General features: G+C 50.9%; 1 protein-coding gene and 1 long non-coding RNA gene across 2 annotated transcripts; one reads left to right on the top strand and one right to left on the bottom strand.

The window, feature by feature from the left end:
* Positions 1-83: 83 nt before the first annotated feature.
* On the bottom strand, positions 84-1,744 carry LOC114857930 (uncharacterized). Its single transcript, XM_029154867.3, has one exon. It carries the CDS (start codon positions 1,594-1,596, stop codon positions 574-576), a length of 1,023 nt encoding a protein of 340 aa, XP_029010700.1. The 5' UTR covers positions 1,597-1,744; the 3' UTR covers positions 84-573.
* A 5,139-nt stretch (positions 1,745-6,883) lies between these two features.
* On the top strand, positions 6,884-8,515 carry LOC129604251 (uncharacterized). The gene is made up of 3 exons (XR_008694977.1): positions 6,884-7,399; positions 7,514-7,582; positions 7,686-8,515. It is a non-coding gene; the product is annotated as an uncharacterized LOC129604251 (long non-coding RNA).
* The last annotated feature ends 10,995 nt before the right edge of the window (positions 8,516-19,510 follow it).

The raw sequence follows: 19,510 nt of genomic DNA, 5'->3' as shown, positions 1-19,510 counted from the left end.
AATCCAGTCCTCTGTTGATTTTTAGCCCCCTTTAATAGCTTCTTGCAAGCAAGCAAATTTTAATAAGAGCAGGAATGCTGACGTGTAAGAAGCTGGAGCAGAGAGGCGTGTTCCACACACATTTATTACAGTTTTACTCACAAATCTGACACATGTGCTCATTTTTCAAGCATTCGTCCCAAATCAAACACATAAACATGCAATGTAACACGAGGGGTCAAAGGTCATTTCTGTTTGACATATTTCATATTCTTGAATAAGCAGGCAATTCTTAACATCAACATCAAACACGTAGCTAATGAACAAATTGAAGTCTGACTGTTAGTTCACACACGGCTTTTTTTCACAGTTCACAGCCTTGAACTGAGTGACTCAGTTCCTGATCGTCAGACACATCGTTGTAGTTTCCAGCCGTCCCGACGCAGTCGACCGGGGCATAGGTTGAACAGAAGAACAGCATCAGCCTTTATCTTTACTGGGTTACGATGACTTCACATGTGGAAGGATCAGTAACAGCAGCGTGTCGCGAGGTTGGAGGTCACATTTAAGTGGATCTGTGTCTGCGCTGTTTGTTCAGGCGTCCGGTGTCTGCGTGAGCTTGGTCCTCGGCTTCGGCACCGGTGAAGGTTTCTGTTCCTCCTCCGCTGGCGCCGCCAGCAGAGGCTTCTGTTGAGCCTCGGCCGTGTTCTTGCAGGCTCTGGGCGAAGGCCTGGGGCTCGGGCACGGGTAGTCCTCGCTGGCGGGCATGGTCTCGTAGTCTGGGCCGATGGAGCCCAGCTCCTGCTTGTTCACAGAAGTCAGCCTCAGCTCCGCTTTATTCCCAGACCTCATTTGGGCTCCGGTCCGTTTGTGGCGACAGCACAACACGATGATGACGATGAGCAGGACCAGAACCAGACCCGCTCCTCCCACCAACATCGCGCCAAACGTTTTGAGCGGTAAACACACCTGACCCGGACCCGGAGCCGGCACCCGCGGCGGTGGCGTCGGGCTCTTACAGACCGGCAGAACGGCGTCGCTGTTGGCGCCGCTGGCCTTGTTGTTCACGACGCATGCGACGCTTCCTCCTTTCAGCCGCTCCAGAGGTAAACGCAGCGTTTGTCCCATCTCCTTTTGTAACAAAGTTGTACCGAGCGTCCAGGAAAAGAGCAAAGCCTGAGGACTGGGTGCTTTGCAGTTTAGAACAACAGCACCAGCCTTGAAGTCACAGTCGTAAGTGAGCTGAGGCTTCGTTACGGCGTCCACCACACAAACACGACCACTCCATATTTTAGTTTCACGCTGGCTCGGATTCGACACTGTTGCTTCGTAAAAGCCTGCGGATGAGAACTGCAGGTTGTTCAGGAGCAGAGATCCTGTAGAAGAGACGCTGTCGGCCATCAAATAAATCAAGCCTGAGGAGTCTCTCCAATAAACTGTTGTTCCGTTATGAGTCCACTTCAGCCCATCTCTGCTCGACAGCTTGTAAGACAATTCAAAAGACAAAGTCAGGTTCTTTCCAACCGCAGCGTAGACTTTACAGGTGTCAGTGTCTGCAGCTGAAAGGAGGCTGCATCCCAACAGAAAGACGGCGGCCATGACAGCAAAGCGCCCCATCGTTCGTCCTCTGAGGCCTCTGGTGTGAGCCTGTGGTCGTGTCCCAGGGGAAAAAACCCTTCAGCGCTCGGCGAGTTCAGCAAAGTGCGGATGGAGCTGTCACCGTCACTGTCCAGAACACAAGTGGCACAGAAACAACGAGGAACTTCAGGAGAAGTGAAATGCTCAGTAGGAAGGAAGTGCTGTGAGTCAAGAGTCTACTTTCAGTTCCCAGAAGACGGTGGAGAGCCGTCAGAGTCACGGGGCAACTAACGTTTTCCATACAAGTACATGTAAACACCGTCCAGTGGAATATGCATTTAGCAACGTGTGACTCGTTTACGCAATGGACTGCAGTGAACCCATTAAAACTGCTTATCTCTTACTCACCTTCTGTTCTCTTTATCTACTCACACAACATGACCAGTAACAGCAGGACAGATATGATGAAATGCTGCCACATATTGCATTTTAATATTATTGTGGACGTTCTCCTGGTTTAAAGACACTGTGAGAGCAGGTTACAAGTACTTAAGCGACTTCACACCCACATTACTGTGTCACAGCGTAGGATTTATCAGTTTGGAATTTCCCTGCAGGCTTTGAAGTTATTTATCCAGTTTATTGGGTTCTGTTTGTCAGAGAATACAAATGACTTTGCTCCAGTCTCATGTGCCGGTTCGGAGGAGGCCGTCGCCTCGTGTGAACATCTGTGACAAATGCGTTTGGAGGCTTCGGCTGAGGAGCTCCATCGCTGTGCTTTTTTAATTAGAGACGGCGGCTTCTCTGTTTATTGAAGTTTGAATTCAGTCATTTCACTGGAGGAGGAGCCACTGAGCAGTTCTTCAACCCCGGTCCCATTATGACCTCATTTGGCTCAGTGGTTCCAATCCGACGCGTCTCCATAAAATCTCTGGTATCTCAGGAGCTGAGCTGGCATTTTTTTCTGTGTTATTAAATAAATGATTTGCTTTTGAAATGTATCCCAGCTATAATAACGAGCCTTCTGTAAATCCCCGACGGCGTTTCCAGCAAACCGGAGTCATTGTTCAATTAGCGTCGACGGATGCCCCTCATTCCATCGTCCGCGGCCTCCACAAACCTCCGCAGTGCAGCACTGTCACCGGCTCCACTACACGCAGCTCATTTCACCAGCCACAACTATAATTCCATGCAATTAGCAGTGATTCATAATCTTTCTGAGTCTCAGCACCTTCAAAGCACGTCGAACACCTGTTTCTTTTAGTCTCACTGTCATTACATTTTTCCTACCCCGAGGAAGTAGGTTAATATAAAACGTCGGCTGTTCGGGGGGGAGTGCACTTGGAGCTGAATGCAACACATTCCTTCTTATAAATGTTGTAAAGATTAGATCTTCAAGAATTTTTCTTTCCAGTCCTCGAATGGGAACACGTGTGCATTGTGCTGGGATGAAGACATGTGGTTTGTGTTTTATATCCTAGCAGACGTGAGCTGAAGAGGGAGGCTGTTCTTAGGCCTCCACCTTTTAGACCGGTCTCCGTTCTACTGTGTGCGACAAAATCTTCTTGAACTGGAAACCAGGTTTCATCTATTATCACTTCTGAACATCTACATACAGTATGTAAATAAACACCCTCAAAGCTAAAAGTCAGCACTTTGGCCTCGGAGCAGGTGTTTCACTTCAACGTCAGCTTTTTGGAGCGGAGCCAGAACAATGAAGCTCATATCACATCATCCTAATGCTTGGAGTCTGTGCAGGATGAAGATAAATCCAGGACCAATCATTTGGGGACACTCCTGGAAACAGGCTGAACCCGAGCCTGCATTCAATTAACCTACAAGCTTTTCCCCAGTCACATTCAAACAATTGGATTGTTTCCGCTTCATAGCTTCAGCACAAGTGACATAAACAACAACCAATAGCATCATCGTGATTACTTTAACCTATAGAGACCTAAAGAACTAACATCTGGGATCTTCTCCATTATTAGTGGACGTAGAGTAAAACAGCTGTCCTCATGAAAGATTTTTTCATGTTTCACACGTAAGAGATGGAAAAGAGGAACTAAACGATACCGAGAATAAACTAGCGTCTGACGACATAAATGTGACACAGCAGCACGTGTCTGGGAAAGATTTCCTCTCTTCTAATAAACCGTCGAACACGGCTCATCACTGTGCGCCTGGTGTCAAATCAAACAGAACTGCCTTTGCGACGCGCCCTCCTAATTGGCTGCAAACGAGGGCCTGAATAGAGGGGCCACGGGTTAATTGGCCTCCGTTTGTGCTCCCTCCAGCTCGGAGGCGGGAGCCCGTCTGCCGCGCTGATGTTTAATTCAGGGGCCCAGATGGAGGCGTGACAGCTTGGCCCGGGGAGCCTCCACTCACACGGACCGCCCCCCGGGGAGACCCCGCGCTGAGCGGCCGCTCCTCAGGGTCGATGTAATTCTGGTCCGGCGCTGGATGGGCAGCGCGTCCTCCGAACAATGGGCTGGGACATATTCAGTAGCACGAGCTGTGACGTCTGCGCCGTTTCCACCGGTCAGTCTCACAACATGTACTGACTGCTTCACGACTATTAAGCGTTTACATTGAGCTTCAGGCCTGTTATTATCACTTATTCACCGCTCAACTCCAGAACCAGTCCCATCAGACGGCAGCAGAAGAAAGAGTCTATTTGTCAGACTTTCATCTCCGAAGAGGATTGTTCTTTCACATGTACGTCATTTTTATGTCTGATCGTTTCCCATTCACCCTCGCTGACATTTAAACATGCTTGGATACTTTTACAGATCACAGTCCTTAAAGTTGCTCCTGCTACTTCCCCAAAATGGACGCGGAGACAAAAGCCAGACGTTTTATTTTGACAGGGTTCAAGGGATCACAGTTTATATTTCCTCTTGCATTACGCGAGCCTCTAAATTGTCTGGGTTTAGTGGTGCTGGTGCTGGTGAAGGGGCTTCAAACACGATCCTGGCTGCAGCTTATCACTGTTGACTGGAAGAAGCAGCTTATATCATCTGTGTTTGGCTCAGAACCAGCTGTTTTCACTCACTCCGTCCACCACATATCTGCTGATTCGTGGGATCTCTGCTTAAACACAGACGAGCTGGACTGAACCAGTCGAGGTGTAGCTGTGCTCCTTCATGCAGTTTACATCATCTTTAAATTGCTCTATTAGTATTAACATACACCTGGTGGCTTATTTTCTGCTACCATCACTTGAAGTCCACACCCACAGTGAGATTCAAACCCAGATCTCCTTATTTGTTTATACCATTTATACCTTCTGACCACATGACGTCTCTGGCTGCTGATGTTATCATCTTCTATGCCTCAGTTCACATCAAGCAGCAGTTCTGATCGAGATCAAACCTGTTCACATCCAGGTGATAAAGCTGCGGGTCGTGTCTGTCGGTCGGCTGTGACGCAGCAACACAACCACTGCGTTCCCAGTGTGATCGCTGGGACCAGACAGCTCGACGTGAGCGACGCCTGGATGTGGTCCGAACTGATCAAATGCGTCCAAACGCTTATTTACATATGAGAAATTCTGAGGAAACCAGGATATGCTGAAAGGAAACCTGTCATTTCTTTCATCTTTCTTCATTTTTGAAGTGCTTGCCCAATGTCTTTGTGTTCAGCATGAGGGCGACTGGGATGGAGTCTGTCCAGAGATTAGCCTGTGTCAGATTCAATGTCACCCAGACCTCTTTAAATGAAGGCCTCCAGCTTCCCAGGTTCCTGTTTCAGCAGCCTGAAAAAAAGCAAAACGCGACGCATTTCAATTAAATCCTGTTTTTACTCTCAGAATCATTAAATGCAGTGGTTGAGTTAAGCGTCTTCTCTTCCTCTCTTCCAACCAGGCCAGAATTCATACACGTCTCGTCTGCGGTGGTTTACGTTTCAGGGCTCATCTCCCTTTGAACGAGGTTTGATTGTATTAACATTTTATCGCCGATCCCACAAAGAGAAGAGGTCTTCAAAGCAGCAGCAGCGTCTTATCTCCGCAGACCAACACGCAGCTTAACTTCAGTGACGTTGGAGCAGCGCACGGCGGGACGGGCTGCGCTCTTTGTTGAGCCGGGGGCTTTCATGCAGGTTAAAAGGCGGGCGTGGCGCCGACTGGCCCTGGATGCGCTGATACCGGACCGGCCCCGGACTTTACGGCGGGAGAAGCCGTGAACTCGGCGCTGGCGGTCGCGCTGCAGCCACAGCGCTGTCAGACGCTCCCTGAATACTGAAGCGCGTGTGTTTTCTTGATGGGTGAAGACAGAGGGAGCCAGTTGGCTGCAAAAATGATTTCCCATTTCTCTCTTGTAGCAGTTGGACACACTGTTTGAAGGACTGGATGTAATAGCAAAGTATCACACATTCAACAGCAGCCAAATCGACCCAGAGCGTTTAATATTAATCAAGCAAAACTACAAATAGAATTGAAAAAAAAAACACTTTTAATCATGTGTATGTACAGAAAAATCCCCTATGTAGACTAGATTTATTCCAAAGGTCTCTGCATCAACACTGAGGATATTTTGGGAAATATGTGTGGGCTCTTATTTTAATGTAACTGTTCTGAGCTTATTTTGGATATTAGTTTAGATTCAGGTCACCGAAGCGCTGCAGTGAGCACTGTTTGCCATTTATAGTCAAAACTAATGAATGAGATGAATGAAATACAATCTATCATAATCTGGCATAAGAGCGAGGCTCAGTCATGTGACCCGCCGCTGTGGTCTGTGGGCAGACGCAGACTAGCGTAGATTACTGGCCGCAGGTAACTGGGAGGTCAGGAACAGTCTGAGGACAGCGGAGGTTTAGTAAAAACCCCGGCCTTCTGTGTTTGTGTTCGCTCCCTAAAGCCTTGACAAAATACGGCACGCGCTCGCGAGCGGCCTGGAGCGGAGCGAGTCAAAAAAAGTGTTTTTCTTTGGACAGTGTGCAAGGTCGCAGCTCTCAATATGCTCAAAAGCAGGATATCGTGTTCTCAGACACTCTGTGAAATAACACGAAGGCCTGAAGAAAGTCCCTGCGCGCTGTAATTAGCGGAGTTCAGCTGCTGCAGCTACAGCCTCGCTGCTCAATCACTTATTATTGGGAAAAAAGCTTTATTACACCAGAAGTAGTGACACGACTACTTCGTTTAAAGCACGATGGCCCCTCAGGTTGTTACCATGGAAACCATCCATGCCACAGCAAAACATCCCCCTCACCAGACATGACGGTATTACAACATTTGTGCAGCTGATGATGAGCCGCCGTCACAACGCACTCTATTTATCCCAAACGTTGTCAGACTGTCAGTCTTTGTGGTTCTGTGGGAAAAAAGCGTATCATTAAGAGCTCTGCTGCCGAAGAGTCCCGGTTTTCTCTGGTAACACAGCTCGATCTCAGTTTGTTTCCTGTGGACGAGCGCGAAGCGAGCGCTGGGACGGGGCTCGGTCCAGCTGAAAGCAATAGAGGAATCGTTCTGCGGTGTAATCGGACCCAAAGCAAGTGTTCTTCATTATGTCAGTGTTGCTTAGTCACTAGCAAACACTGCTGAGTTTGAATTTTGTGGGGGGGCGTAAAGATTTATGAGCCAATCAACGGCTTGACTAACGAGCAGCACTGGCAGCGCGTCCTGAACTCGACGCAGGAGGTCGGAGGAGGATCTGGTGCGAACGTACGGATGAAGCTGGGAGTTCTGACCCGGCGAGAAGACGCAGAACGTGAACCTGGACGCTCATCCTCACCTCCAGGACCCGTCAGCAGGTTCTCAGCGAAGCTCGGCCCGGCTCTGACCCCTCGCACATTTGGTCCACTTCCACTCTGGTTCCTTTCACTCCTTAAGGCCGTTCAGGTGCGCTGCTCCCCTTCCTGTAGCAGATGACGATTCGGTACAAGAAAAGGAATGTGGTGACATCATTCAAGGCCAAGATAAAAGTGATAATGTTGATTTTTTCCTTTTTTTCAGCGCGAGCCTGTAGCGTGAAGCTCTCGGTGATCAAGGAGTGGAAATACTCCTCACTCTGCTTGTGCTCTGGTGCGCACACACACACACACACACACACACACACATACACACACACACACACACACACACTTTACACTAGTCGCATTTAACAGCCTGTCTCTTTCGGCTCAAGAGCAAAGACCTCAGAGGAGCAAAGCGATAACATCGCATCAGAACCAGATCCGAGCTGCCTTCCATGGACCCACTCACCCGGGGGCTCGGCCTCCCACGCTGGCCCACCCCGGTCACTTCCTGTTGGGCCACTCCTCTCCTCAGCTGTGGGGATGCTGGATCTCGGTGGAGTCTGGCATTTGACTGTGGCAGAGCTTGGAGCGGAGGAGGTGGGCCGATGCTATCAAAGGTCCTGCTGGGTTGGGGCTGAGGGGGCGTCTGGACAGCAGCCACGGCTCTAATGACCCTCTGTCGGCTGGTAATTGTTGCCTTGGCTTATGCTCAAGCCTTTGTACGTTCCAGGAGCCAGCAGTAATGATCAAAGTTGCTCTTAACTTAGCAATACCTTAATCCCTCCGCACTAAACAAGGCTCGGTGATGGAGCCCGCTCTGGTTTCTCTCTGGATTAAAGGGGCCTCCAAAGCTGGAGCTTTGGCCCTTATTGATAGCTGGAGCACTGGAGCTGAGGATTAACTCGCGCTGCTCCATCTGCAATCAAGTCTCACCTGGACCGGCGCCATGTGGGCCCATCATGTCGCCATGGCGATGGATACTGTACTCTGCTGTACGACAAGAACGGGGCCATTCTCCACGGCCGCTGATATGAAGACACATCTTATCTGAGCGGGATTAAAATAGATCATGGAGACTTTTCACAAACTGTTTAGTCATTCCTGAGATTCTCTTAAGCCCTAAAAATACTCCGCTGCAGATGTCTATGTCCAAAGGAGTCCCCTCCTCAACTACTAGGTTTCATGGTTTGAAAAGAGTAAATTAGCATATTCTAATAAATGTTGGGAAAGATGTAAAATGTGTATCTAAATATATAAATATCTGTGACATTTCTATGCCTGATCTGCATAACCACTGGTTATTATTTGGGTTAATACTAGCATAAACCGTCCTTGAAAGAAGTGAGTCATTTTATGCAGATTTGACTTTGGAGGCAAAAAGGAACTTTATTTAATTTAAGCGCTGAGCAACAATGGCGGTGCCAAAACTCCAATCATTTAATGGCTGGTGCTTTTGTTATTGACATGAATTAGGATTCTGGCGTTGCGTTCAGGTGACGTTCCCTTGTGGCAGAGGAGGGAGCTCTTTGCATTCTTAGCTTGAATTTCGCAGACAAAACAATATTTAAATATTGAGTAAAACCTCCGAACGAATCAACGGCTGCTCACGTTGGATCATCTGACTTCGTGAAACAAACAACGGCGTCTGCAGGAGCCCGATTTTCCTCTCACCAGCGTAAACATGTTATTGTGGCCGATGGTGCTTCTGCAAACACACGCTCCCTCGCTGGCGATCAGACGTGATTGACAGCAGCGGCGCGAGCGCAGGCGCCACCGGACGACCCTGAACGCCACACGAACACGCTGCGATGCCGTGAGTGTCGCCGCCGCGTCGCTCTGTGGAATATGTGGTCTGCCTTTGTCCCAACAGCCAAATTATAAGTGGTGAATCTTCCATGTCATGCTGCATATTATGAATGACCAGCTTTAAGTTGGTAACGAAGTCTGGAAGGAGCGAGTTACAGATATTTGAAATGCCGTGTGCACGGACGCAGACATGGTGCACACGGCGTCTCCACCTGTTTTCACTTACACAACACGCCAGCATCCACTCGCTGAAGCCAGTAAACAGTGAATTTACTGTAAAGCCTTTAGCAACGTTAAACGGGTTTAAAAGGCAAACGTGGACGTAACAGTGTTCCATCGAATGAGGAAACATGAGGAAATCTCACTGGTCCCTCAACGCTGTCTAATGTGGATTAAATGCTGTGTTACTCGTTCCGTGACCGGCTCCGTCCTTTCATCGTCCGTCCTTAAATCACGGAGCAGGACTCGGAGGCTGTGGCTCCACCCGGCTCGCTGTCACAACCGTCATCGCCCTGGAACAAACAGGCCTCAACAGCTATATCTCGCCTTTGAATCCGCGCTTGATCTGTTACTTATTGTCCAGCTGCCCTCAAATATGTCCCGACTTGGCAGCAACTTGTGCGGGGGATTAGCCGCAGCCGTGGCTAACGGGCCATTGAATATTAATATACCGCTGAGCAGCGGCAAACGCACCCGCTTTAGAGGCTCTGCGGAGGGAAATCAGTCCGCTTGTGTTTACAGAACTCAACAATATTTTCACGGTGAATTCAGACCCAATCGTGACCTGGCGAAGGGGTTAAGTGGGGACAAAATGCGTAGGCACAAAGCGCAGAGGGACGGGTCAAACACAAAGGGCTGTGAACCCGGGGGGTCGCCCTCGGCTGCAGCCGAGGTCACGTGGCGTTTGCGGATGCAGCCGCTGCCCCGGTCCCTAACCTGAAGGTGTGCGTCTCTAATCCGTGGCGGGTAAAGGAGGATTAAGACCTTCGCCCGCCCGTTCTGCAACAGAGAGGGCCCTCGGCCAGCGTCTCTCTGCTGGAGCTCCTCTCGGGCTCATTGTGCCGTCACGAAGGCCAGCTGTCGTGTCCTGGGGACGGACGGGTGAATGAGGAGCCCTCCGGCCGTGCGTCTGTCCCTCTGTTTACTGAGGGGCCTCTTTTTAAGTCACGACTCCAGGGCAGCGCTGGAAAAGGAGCAAATGATGAGTTGGAAACATTGAACAGCTCACGTCGCCCAGCGTCGCCCCCCTCGGGCTCCAGTGAGTGATCTGAGAACAGGCCGCCGAAGCGAACGCGTGATTTCAGTCACTGCCGCGCGTCCCGGCTCCTGACTCCTCCACGTCCCGCTCCGCGTGGCAGCTCCCAGACCCTGCGTGTATCTGCACGTCCCACCGCTCACTCTCTTTTCCCACAAACAGATGTCCTGAGCGCAGTCACCCTGCAATCATGCGGGTCCTGTCTCGGCGCTCATTGATGACCTAAGCCTGGGATAACGGCACACTGTCTGGGGTTGTGCTGAGGGTAAAGGGAGTGTCCGTCCCATCACGGCGCTGACTCAGCTCCTGACAAGTGAGATGAGTGAGGGAATAGAAGGGAGGACTGGAGGAGAGACGCGCTGTTGAGGCGCGGAGCAGCTGTTTCACTGCGACGGCCCGGCCCGCGTGGATCCATCCACGGTCCGATCTGCTGTCAGCGGCTCCCGGGAACCAACGTGTCCTGCTCATCTCGATGCCTCTGGGAGGTCGTCAGCTTCCAGGCTTCGGTGAATCATCAACGACTGGTCGCCGATCCTCAGCGTTAGGAGGCGGTGGAGCGACTTCACACGTTGCATTCGTGAAACGTTCTTTTCGCGTTAAAATTAATAGCGTGAGTGATGACGCGAGGAAAAATACTTTCCCTCCAATGCAATCGCCTCCGTCACATGCAGAATATCTGCCTGTGCCGTTCATGTCTGCGATACGAGTGTCAGGATGCTTTTCCTCCCCCCTCCTCCCCCACGGCCTCCCTGCCCACTCTCTCCATGTGTCTCTGTGGATCAAATGTCCCGGCGACTGCTCCGCGGATCAGCCGGCCTCCATAAAAGGCCTGAGACGGAGAGGAAGCCTGGAGAGAGCGCTGCCAGCCTCCCTTTATGTACACAGACTCTGGCTGCACACGCGTGAACGATCCCCATCCCTTGATCGTTCGTCCTTCTGAGGATACACTTAGCACGAAGTTATGATCCGCCATTAGACGGGCCGTATGAAGATGAAATATCATCACCGCCGTTACATTACAAGCGCTTGTACACGCGCACGTGTGGTTTACTGCCTCGACTGTACGCGCAAAACGCCTGAAACGCTGCCAAACATCACAGAGAGTCGCTCCTTCGCCAGGCTGAATTTCAGATGCATTGACATCACACATTACACGGACAGCGGTTATTACAGCGCAGCGTCCCTCGTGTGTGAAATGGGAATTTCCTGCGCTGGAGGGCTGTTAACCCGAATCGAAGGGTTAATCTGTCTGAAAACGCTTATATGACTTTCTGTGCGAAGGTTTGGACACGTGATGGCTGAGTAAACACATGGTGAGAGAGGCCTTGTGTGAACAGAACCTGCATTCAGCCTCAGCCGAGTCCCTTTAAGCCAGTTCCTTCCTCAAACATATGGTCACATATTATAGAGTTTAAAGCTGACATTTAAAATAATAAAAAATAGAGAGAGTTCAGTTGAATTCCTTTGTTTTCCACCACAGCTGCAATTTATTTACCTCTTTCTTGCACCCAGGCGTTTTTGCAGATCATCTAGCAGTACTGATCAGTTTAATGTGACGTATGGTTTCATGTAAAGACGAGCGCTGGCGCTGAGGAAACGCATCCATTCACTAAACAACAGGACAGAGATCAGGTCAGTGTGACTGTGAGAATCAGACCTGGAGTTAAATTAGAGGGAGATTTGCGAGCGAGGGCTGTCATGGTTGTTTCACCAAAGCCTTGGGGCTTTCTTCAAAGCGCCTTTAACATTTCCTGTTGCATTCAGCGTCATTAAATCAACCGGCGTTCACTAAGCTGATCATGCAAATACACTTCCCTTTCTTTTGCACAGTCCGTTGCCAGAAGCAGTTGGCCGCCCTCTTTCAGAATCAGCCTCGCCGGCCCATTGAGCCTTTTCCTCCCTCCCCTTCATGAATCACCTGCTCAAGGGGAATCATAATCTTAGACAAACAGACATGTAAAACATCACCATACATGTAGCTGGAGGCCAGAGTGTGGGAGACAGAAGCAAAGAAATCCCTGAATGGTTGTGTTTCCAGTCTGGACAGAGTCATTCATTCACTAAGAGTTTGAATAGAGAGACTTATAATAAGCTTTTCTTTAAAGTAATGAACACACAAAAAAACATTGCAGACGGAAAACAGGTTAAAGTCCCCAAAGGTTAATTATCATGGCAGAAATATTTGTCTGCATTGCGGAGACTTGGCTCGGCCACGAAGCTAAAGGTCTCAGACAGATAATGAGGGAGTGGAGCCGAACTGGGGACAATCAGACCTGTGTGAGAGAGAGAGAGAGAGAGAGAGAGAGAGAGAGAGAGAGACATCACTTCATCATCACACCACAATCAGGATGCTGCGACCAACATCCACACACCTTAAGGAGTGTAGGTTTACATAAAAACGTGGATAAAATAGAACAGGCTGCTTTCCATTAGAGAGAATCCCCCCACGTCGAGTCTGACTTTCAGGAAGGTGAGTTTACGAGCCTCTTCTGAATTCACCATGATTCATTAATGTGTGTTGAACCTATTGGGGAATGCATTTATGCGTGCTGCTAGCTAGTAAAAAGCTGCTACCCAGCCAGCTAGCCTCCAGGCCCCGGGGCAGTCTGGGTAATTACTGACGAGTCACGAAGGCCGCTGGAATGTTTACTCGACCTGGAGGTGCGCGGGAGCGACGAGGCCGCGCTTCAGGAAGTCCTGCTGAGGGTCACCTGCTCGTTAAAGTCCATCGTTAGATGACGATTGGCCGCTCATCAAGGATTTAATTAAAACCTTTCCGGGCGTTTCGATTTTTGCGGCCCGACATGCAACAAGGGGGATTTCCTCACTCCGCGTGTGCTTTCGGAGTAATGGGCTGTAAATTCTAGGGAGAGACCACGTAGACGCTCTGTGCGCCTCACAATCAGATGCTGAGTGTGGTCTGTGAACTCGTCGTCAGCTCTCGACCCCCTGACTCCTAGACAGCGAGTTCACAGAGCGGTGAAAGCAGGCAGGAGGGGACGGGTTCTAGGACCACGGACTGGACAGGACCGTCCCCAGGTAATTCATCAAAAGCTGCAAAGGGCTCACACGTGAACAACAACACAAACCTTTATTGAAGGTGGTTCGTACACAGCTTGTTCCACGAGAGCCAGGCGCTCGATCGGAGGGCGTCGAAACGATGCGGATCCGGGACTGAGCTGCTTCTCTTGGCAGTAAAAACCGCCCATCGCTCCAGAACCAAAGCCTGTTGGGCCGTGAGCACCGCTTCACTCTGAGCTGGTGCTTTCGCCAAGTACGTGTTTGTAAATGGAGGCGCTATCGTCCTCGTCAGTCCGATATTTAATAGTCCACGTACACGCCTGAGTTCCAGTATCTCTTTCACATCTCCCTCTGTCCGTATCTGTATCTCCTATGACATAATGATGTGAGTCACTGTTGCCTCTGCACGGCTGCAGTCAGATGGTGGAATTAAGTAAATACGGCTTAAGTTACGCTCTCGATAAGGAGCGATAGCATCTGTTTCCGCTGGGTAGAGTGAGGGGGAAGCGTGATGGTGCAGTAGCAGCCAGTTCAGGGGATTTCACGTCAAAGCCCCCCTTGTTTGCTTTGCTGCTGTTGGGATCGCTGCGCTGCTTCCCACCACAACAAAGCTCCCTGGAGCCTCCTGCTCAAAGGCACAAAGCGCAGCCAGCGCACATCCGCCGGAGACGGAGCCGCGGATCGTGTCAGGGTCCCGCAGGAAGCGAGTGCGTCCGGGCCTTCGGCGCTGGAAGAGTGGCCGGGCTGAGAAAGGCAGCAGGGTCCGTGGGAGGAGACGCACGTCATGTGATTCTTCAGTGGCACCCGTCGCTCCGTCACTGAGGAGGAGAGCTGCTGGAAGCGTCTCCAGAACAGCGCATCTCCGCGGCATGAGGTCGTCCAGGTGTCATAGGGGCAACAGGGCAGACGCCGTGCACGCTCCTGGCAGTCGCAGGCGGAGGCGTTTATGCAGAGAATAAACAAGCGAGCTCATGTGACGCGGCCACACTGTCCTGACATGCTCATCTGGCCCCTAATAGATACACAAACACACTTATCCTCCACTGTCCACGCTCACGGTTTTCTCTGTGGCTGCGCTGGCAATCGAACTTCAAATCAACGTTTATCTTATCTGATTCTATTGCATCACACTGAACTGACCCATGAATCACCCATCATGACTGTGATCTAAACCTTTAACAGCCCTGACAGACTTTCAGTCTCCTATTCGTGGACCTACTGACGACTCACCCGCATGTTCATCCAGCTCTTAGTTCCCAGTTACAGCATAAAGGCGGTTCGTGTGGTTCTAAGTCACTGACGGCCCTGAACGAGTTTTTCATTGACCTGATTAAACAGACCCAGATCTGCGATAGGCATCGCTGTAGACCGTTAATAAGCAAGGAAGGATCAGATTGAGGCTAAGTCCTAATGAAAAGCTAATAAACCATCACGTACGGGAGGAAGTCTCCGATCAGGAATGTGCGTTCCCGTCCTTACCTTTGGTATCTGACTGTAATTATGAGTGTGTGTGTGTGTGTGTGTGTGTGTGTGTGTGTGTGTGTGTGTGTGTGTGTGTGTGTGTGTGTGTGTGTGTGTGATCTGAGAAACTGACTTCACTGACTGTTTGTCTGCAGACGCGATTCAGTGCCAAACAGCAAACGATGCACATGTGCAACAGAACACCGTTGGCATCCAAATGAACAGCCACAATCCAGGTGTGCCACAGCCAAAGCTCAGGTTTTTCAGTTTTTTTCTTTTTTTTTTTGCTGGAATGCAGCGACTTGAGAAAACATTTCTTGTGCACCTCGCGAAGGTGGGGGAATAAAAACAACACGGCATGAATGCAGGGCCTCAGCGCTGACGAGAGCCAGAGACCGGACCTAATGCCCCCTCCGCTCAGACGAACGCCAGCACACGCACCAGCAAGAGACAGAGGAGCAGCTGATTACGCTGACACATCAGTACCTGAGCGCACAAACTACACTCCCACCAGTACAAGTCTCAATTAAAACGGGATCCTCTATTGACTGGTGACACCTGGTGACGGCTTTGGATGAAGTCGTGAAGCTCCCTCTGCTTCACCGAGCACCAGCACCACTTTCACCAACGCAGCCTGTCGTTAAGCGGCAGCGCTGGAGCCCTTTTGATAATAGCAGTCAGGCTGTGTGGAAAAAAGCTACAGGGCCGCGGTGCTTGACTCCAGAGCCGAGAGCACCAGAGGCCGTAAAGCATCCCCTCCATTCGTTACAGCAGGCCGTCCTGGGGTACGGGTGGGAGCTCCGGCTGCACTGGCCTTAACTCATGCGTCCTCCTCCCTCAACGTCCACTCGTGCATTTTCCTTTGCACAGTTGAAAATCGCTCCCCCCGCTTCGCTCCAGCGCCTCCCGTTCAGCAAATGAAGCGCTCACAGTCGCGCCTCGCTGTCAGAGCGAGCCGACCCAGCCCATTCCGATCACCGGGCAGTTCGTTACGAACCCTCCCTCGCACGGACACGCAGGGAATTCCTCTCCTGAGCTCCGTTGTGACCTAAATAGAAGACCACACCTACGAGGGTGGAAACAGGAGCCGTATGGAGCACGGAGGACAGTACGGGGGTCAAAGTGAAACCATATGACTCAATGCTCTACTGTGTTTTGAGCTTTTCGGGAGTGAAGGTGTTGAACCCTTTCCTAGTTTGGCTGGAGTTTTGTCCGTTGCTGCGTTTCCATAGTTACGACGACGCTGAAAGATTCCTGCTGAATGTGGTCGAGGGCCATTTTTCATTTTTCATTTAGGTTCATGAGTTTAGAAGCATCGTCAGCAGTAACAGCAGTTAAAGCAGGATACAGTACAGAACGTATTCTCCCCTCACGACTGAAACAACAGTAAATAAATGACAACATGGAAGGAATTCGGCGCTCAGCGTTTAAGAACATCCCTCCTCTATTATTGTGCAAATGCTCCAGTGCATTTGGAAACAATTGAGTCTATAGTTTCCTGTCACGGCCTCTCTCTCAGCGATTTTCTTGCCATTACTCATTGGTGGCATCCAATTTGTCAACCAAGCATTCGCAGTCATCTATTAATGTCTGGCTGCAGACGCGGCTGCGCGTCGTCTGTGCTCCGTCGCAGCTCACTGGGCTCGCGTCGATGATCTCTGCTTTGTGCTGAGAGGGAGTGGAGCTCTTTGTGAAACAGTGCTTTGAGAGACTCCACTGGTCAAAAGCAGACGCTGACCTCGTGCCTCTCACTGTAACAGCAGCTCAGCACAGAGAAACTGGGTTTGACGGTTCTGACTGTGTGTATCACGACTTTCTGGCACTTTTCCTCCATGAAGCATTTAAAGCAGCAGCTGAGGAGGATGTTCCATAAATTCACGCCGCCGTCTTGCATCCCTTGAGGTGGCACTAACCGCTCGAGGGTTTGGGCCATTTTGGGTTATTTCAGCTGCGGCTTGTGCTCAGGCAAAGGGTGTAAATCCTCAGAGCATGACGCTAACGTGATTCCGTGCAGGCGGCCCGAGCGGGTTCGGCCTCGTGACACCTTCCACTTTGTGTTTGGCGTTCGACTGTGCAGCTGGGCTCATTTTACATCGCACCAAAGCATAGACTGTGGCACAACACGTCATTAATGCAGAGTAATACAGACACACACAGGAATTTGGGGTGGTTTAACGGATGACAATGAACACTGCCGCATTCATTAACACACAATCACCTCTATTGTGTATGTGAACGGACACACACGCACACACACGCTTCTGTGCGACGCTCGACACCTCCTTCACAGGCATGAAGTCAGTCAGATGAGTGTGTGAAAGCACAGCGAGCCTCCAGTCTGCAGTGACTCACGTCTCTCAAACCGAGGGCACTCATGACAGCGCTTCGCTCCACTCATCGCCGCGTCTCAGTCCCAGTGGCTTCGCGCCATTGTTCTGTGGTCCCAGCATAATAACATGCTGGTGCGCGGCTCGTTTCCCTCCGATGCCGTATTGTAGAGTTCAGCAGCGCTTTGGGGGAGAAGCCGTGTTTCACAATAACTCACCTTCCTGCACTGTACGTTCGCTTTAGAGGAAGACATAGTTCTTTTCCATGCGTTTGATTGACCGCGTGTGATTATTGCTCCGCGCTGGCTGCGTTGGACGTGAACTCCTTCGCGTGAGGAAGCGTGCTTTCTGAGCCGCTGTCGTGCTGCGACGTGAGGCTGCTTGGCCTGCGCTCGCGCTCCGGGAGCAGCGATTGCCTAATGTAACCCAGAACAAAATGCAAACCCTGACAGTGAGTGATGATCCCAGTTTACCATCCATTCAAATCTTGGTGCCGGCCCGATCGGCTCCATTGTCTGCTCAACAACTCATCCGCTGCGTTGGTGATTGAGAGAGGATCATTTGTCTGCTGGGAAAGTGAGCACTTCATCGGGGCTTTTCCAATCCCATCCCATTATTACGGTGACAGACTATTTCCACAGTGATGGACGCAGCTCTGACGCGACGAGGGGCACCTCACTGACCCGAGTGTGTGTCTGAGCGGCTCCGACAGTGATGCACAGCCGGTGACACACCCCGATGGGCGCCCGCGTGTTGGTATCACTCCACGCCAGCGTGACGGCTGCAGAGACGGCCCGTCGGGTTAAATTGATGGATAAGCACCTCACAGAGAGAAGTAGAGCAGTTGACAGAGATGGATACGCAGACCGTGTGTTACCGCACCTGAGTAGCAACACCTTTTGTTCCCCTGAGAGCGTCTCAAAGCAAACTCCAAGTGGTTGCTGTCAAAGGAGGGTTTGAAGCGTGCACCTACAGCGAAGCAGGATTTGGCGCTGGCCGCTCCCTTGCAGACACAATATTGGCTGCAATGATCAGCGGAGCAACACACAGGCACACACGCAGTTGCAGAGTTAATGACTGCTTCTTTGGATCTGAGGTTCAAGTAATCCCCCGCCAGGCACAGGTGTTGGATCGCTCACCATATTTTCAAAGGGTCAAGTGTATGTTTTCAGGAGCCGGTCTCAGGAGAAAGCGCTCCCTTTGTCTAATTAGACAGATCCGTCCCCCGAAGGCCGCGGCTCGGCTCGTTCCAGGCGTGAGGAGGGAGTTCTCTCCTCGACCGCATCTAATGGGAGCCGCACAGAGCAAATGATAATGACGCGCGGCGACAGTAGTGATGGCGTGATCATTAAAAGCGGCGCGGAGGCCGTGCACATGCTGCCGCTTCCTGCCACCGTCCCCTTCCTCATTAAATCGGAACAAAGTGAGAGGTGCAGACGGTTTTGTAGGCAAAGCAGACGACATTCACAGAGACCGCGTGTCTAATTAGAGAAGAGCTGGTGGACAGTTGTTGTGAGGAGACGTTCATCCTCATCCATCGTGAGAGAGTCACAGAACAGACCATAGGAGACGGTCGCCCTGTGCGTTGCTGTCATCCACAGCCACATTAAAAGGTCCGGTCAGGACCGGGTTCATAGGTTCAGCCTGAGTGGAGAAGCAGGACGACAGCACCCACAAATCCCTCATCCTGGCTCAGCGCGTGCTCTGTGAAATAAAACAAAGGCCCACTGCGAGCCTGTGCAGGGATGTTTGTGCTGATAGAGATCTGTCTATGGCGCATTTCCACGGGACACGGGCTTGGAGGGAGAGAAGGGATTGGGGGGGGGGGAATTTGGGGAATGGGTCAGATTCCTGCGCGAGGCTGCTTTTTGAGAGACTACCTTTCCAAGACCCCCCCACCCCCCCACCCCACACACACAAAAAACACATTCCTCCATAAACCCGTCTCGTGGAGGTGCGGACAGAGTTGTACTGGCGCAGCCCCAGGTTGAGGATCCTCAGGATACTGATCTACAACAGCTCCAAAAAGCCCCGCGTGGAAAGGCACCTTTCAGCGGCGCGGATTCCACAATCACGGTGCCACAAGTTCAGGGAAAACGCACAACGCTGTGCCTGCGAGCGCCGATAGCACAGGCACGGCTGTAAATGTGCTTATCGGGGCCTTTTTCTGCCGCTAACAAGTCTGTAAAAAGTAATGTGTTACAGTTAAAGTGCAGTTCATAAGTGCGGCTGACCTCGTTTTCCTAATGTACTTTTTTGTGGTGGAACAAAGCTGTTGATGGTATTTTACTGGAAGCAATGTGACCCACTGCCGAATTCCACAGGCGCACATTAAATTACAGCC

Source organism: Betta splendens, chromosome 6 (genome assembly GCF_900634795.4).
Source record: "Betta splendens chromosome 6, fBetSpl5.4, whole genome shotgun sequence".
In the NCBI taxonomy this organism is placed as follows: domain Eukaryota; kingdom Metazoa; phylum Chordata; class Actinopteri; order Anabantiformes; family Osphronemidae; genus Betta; species Betta splendens.
The sequence above is the reverse complement of the archived record's forward strand: the minus strand, read 5'-3'. Positions and strand labels throughout refer to the sequence as shown.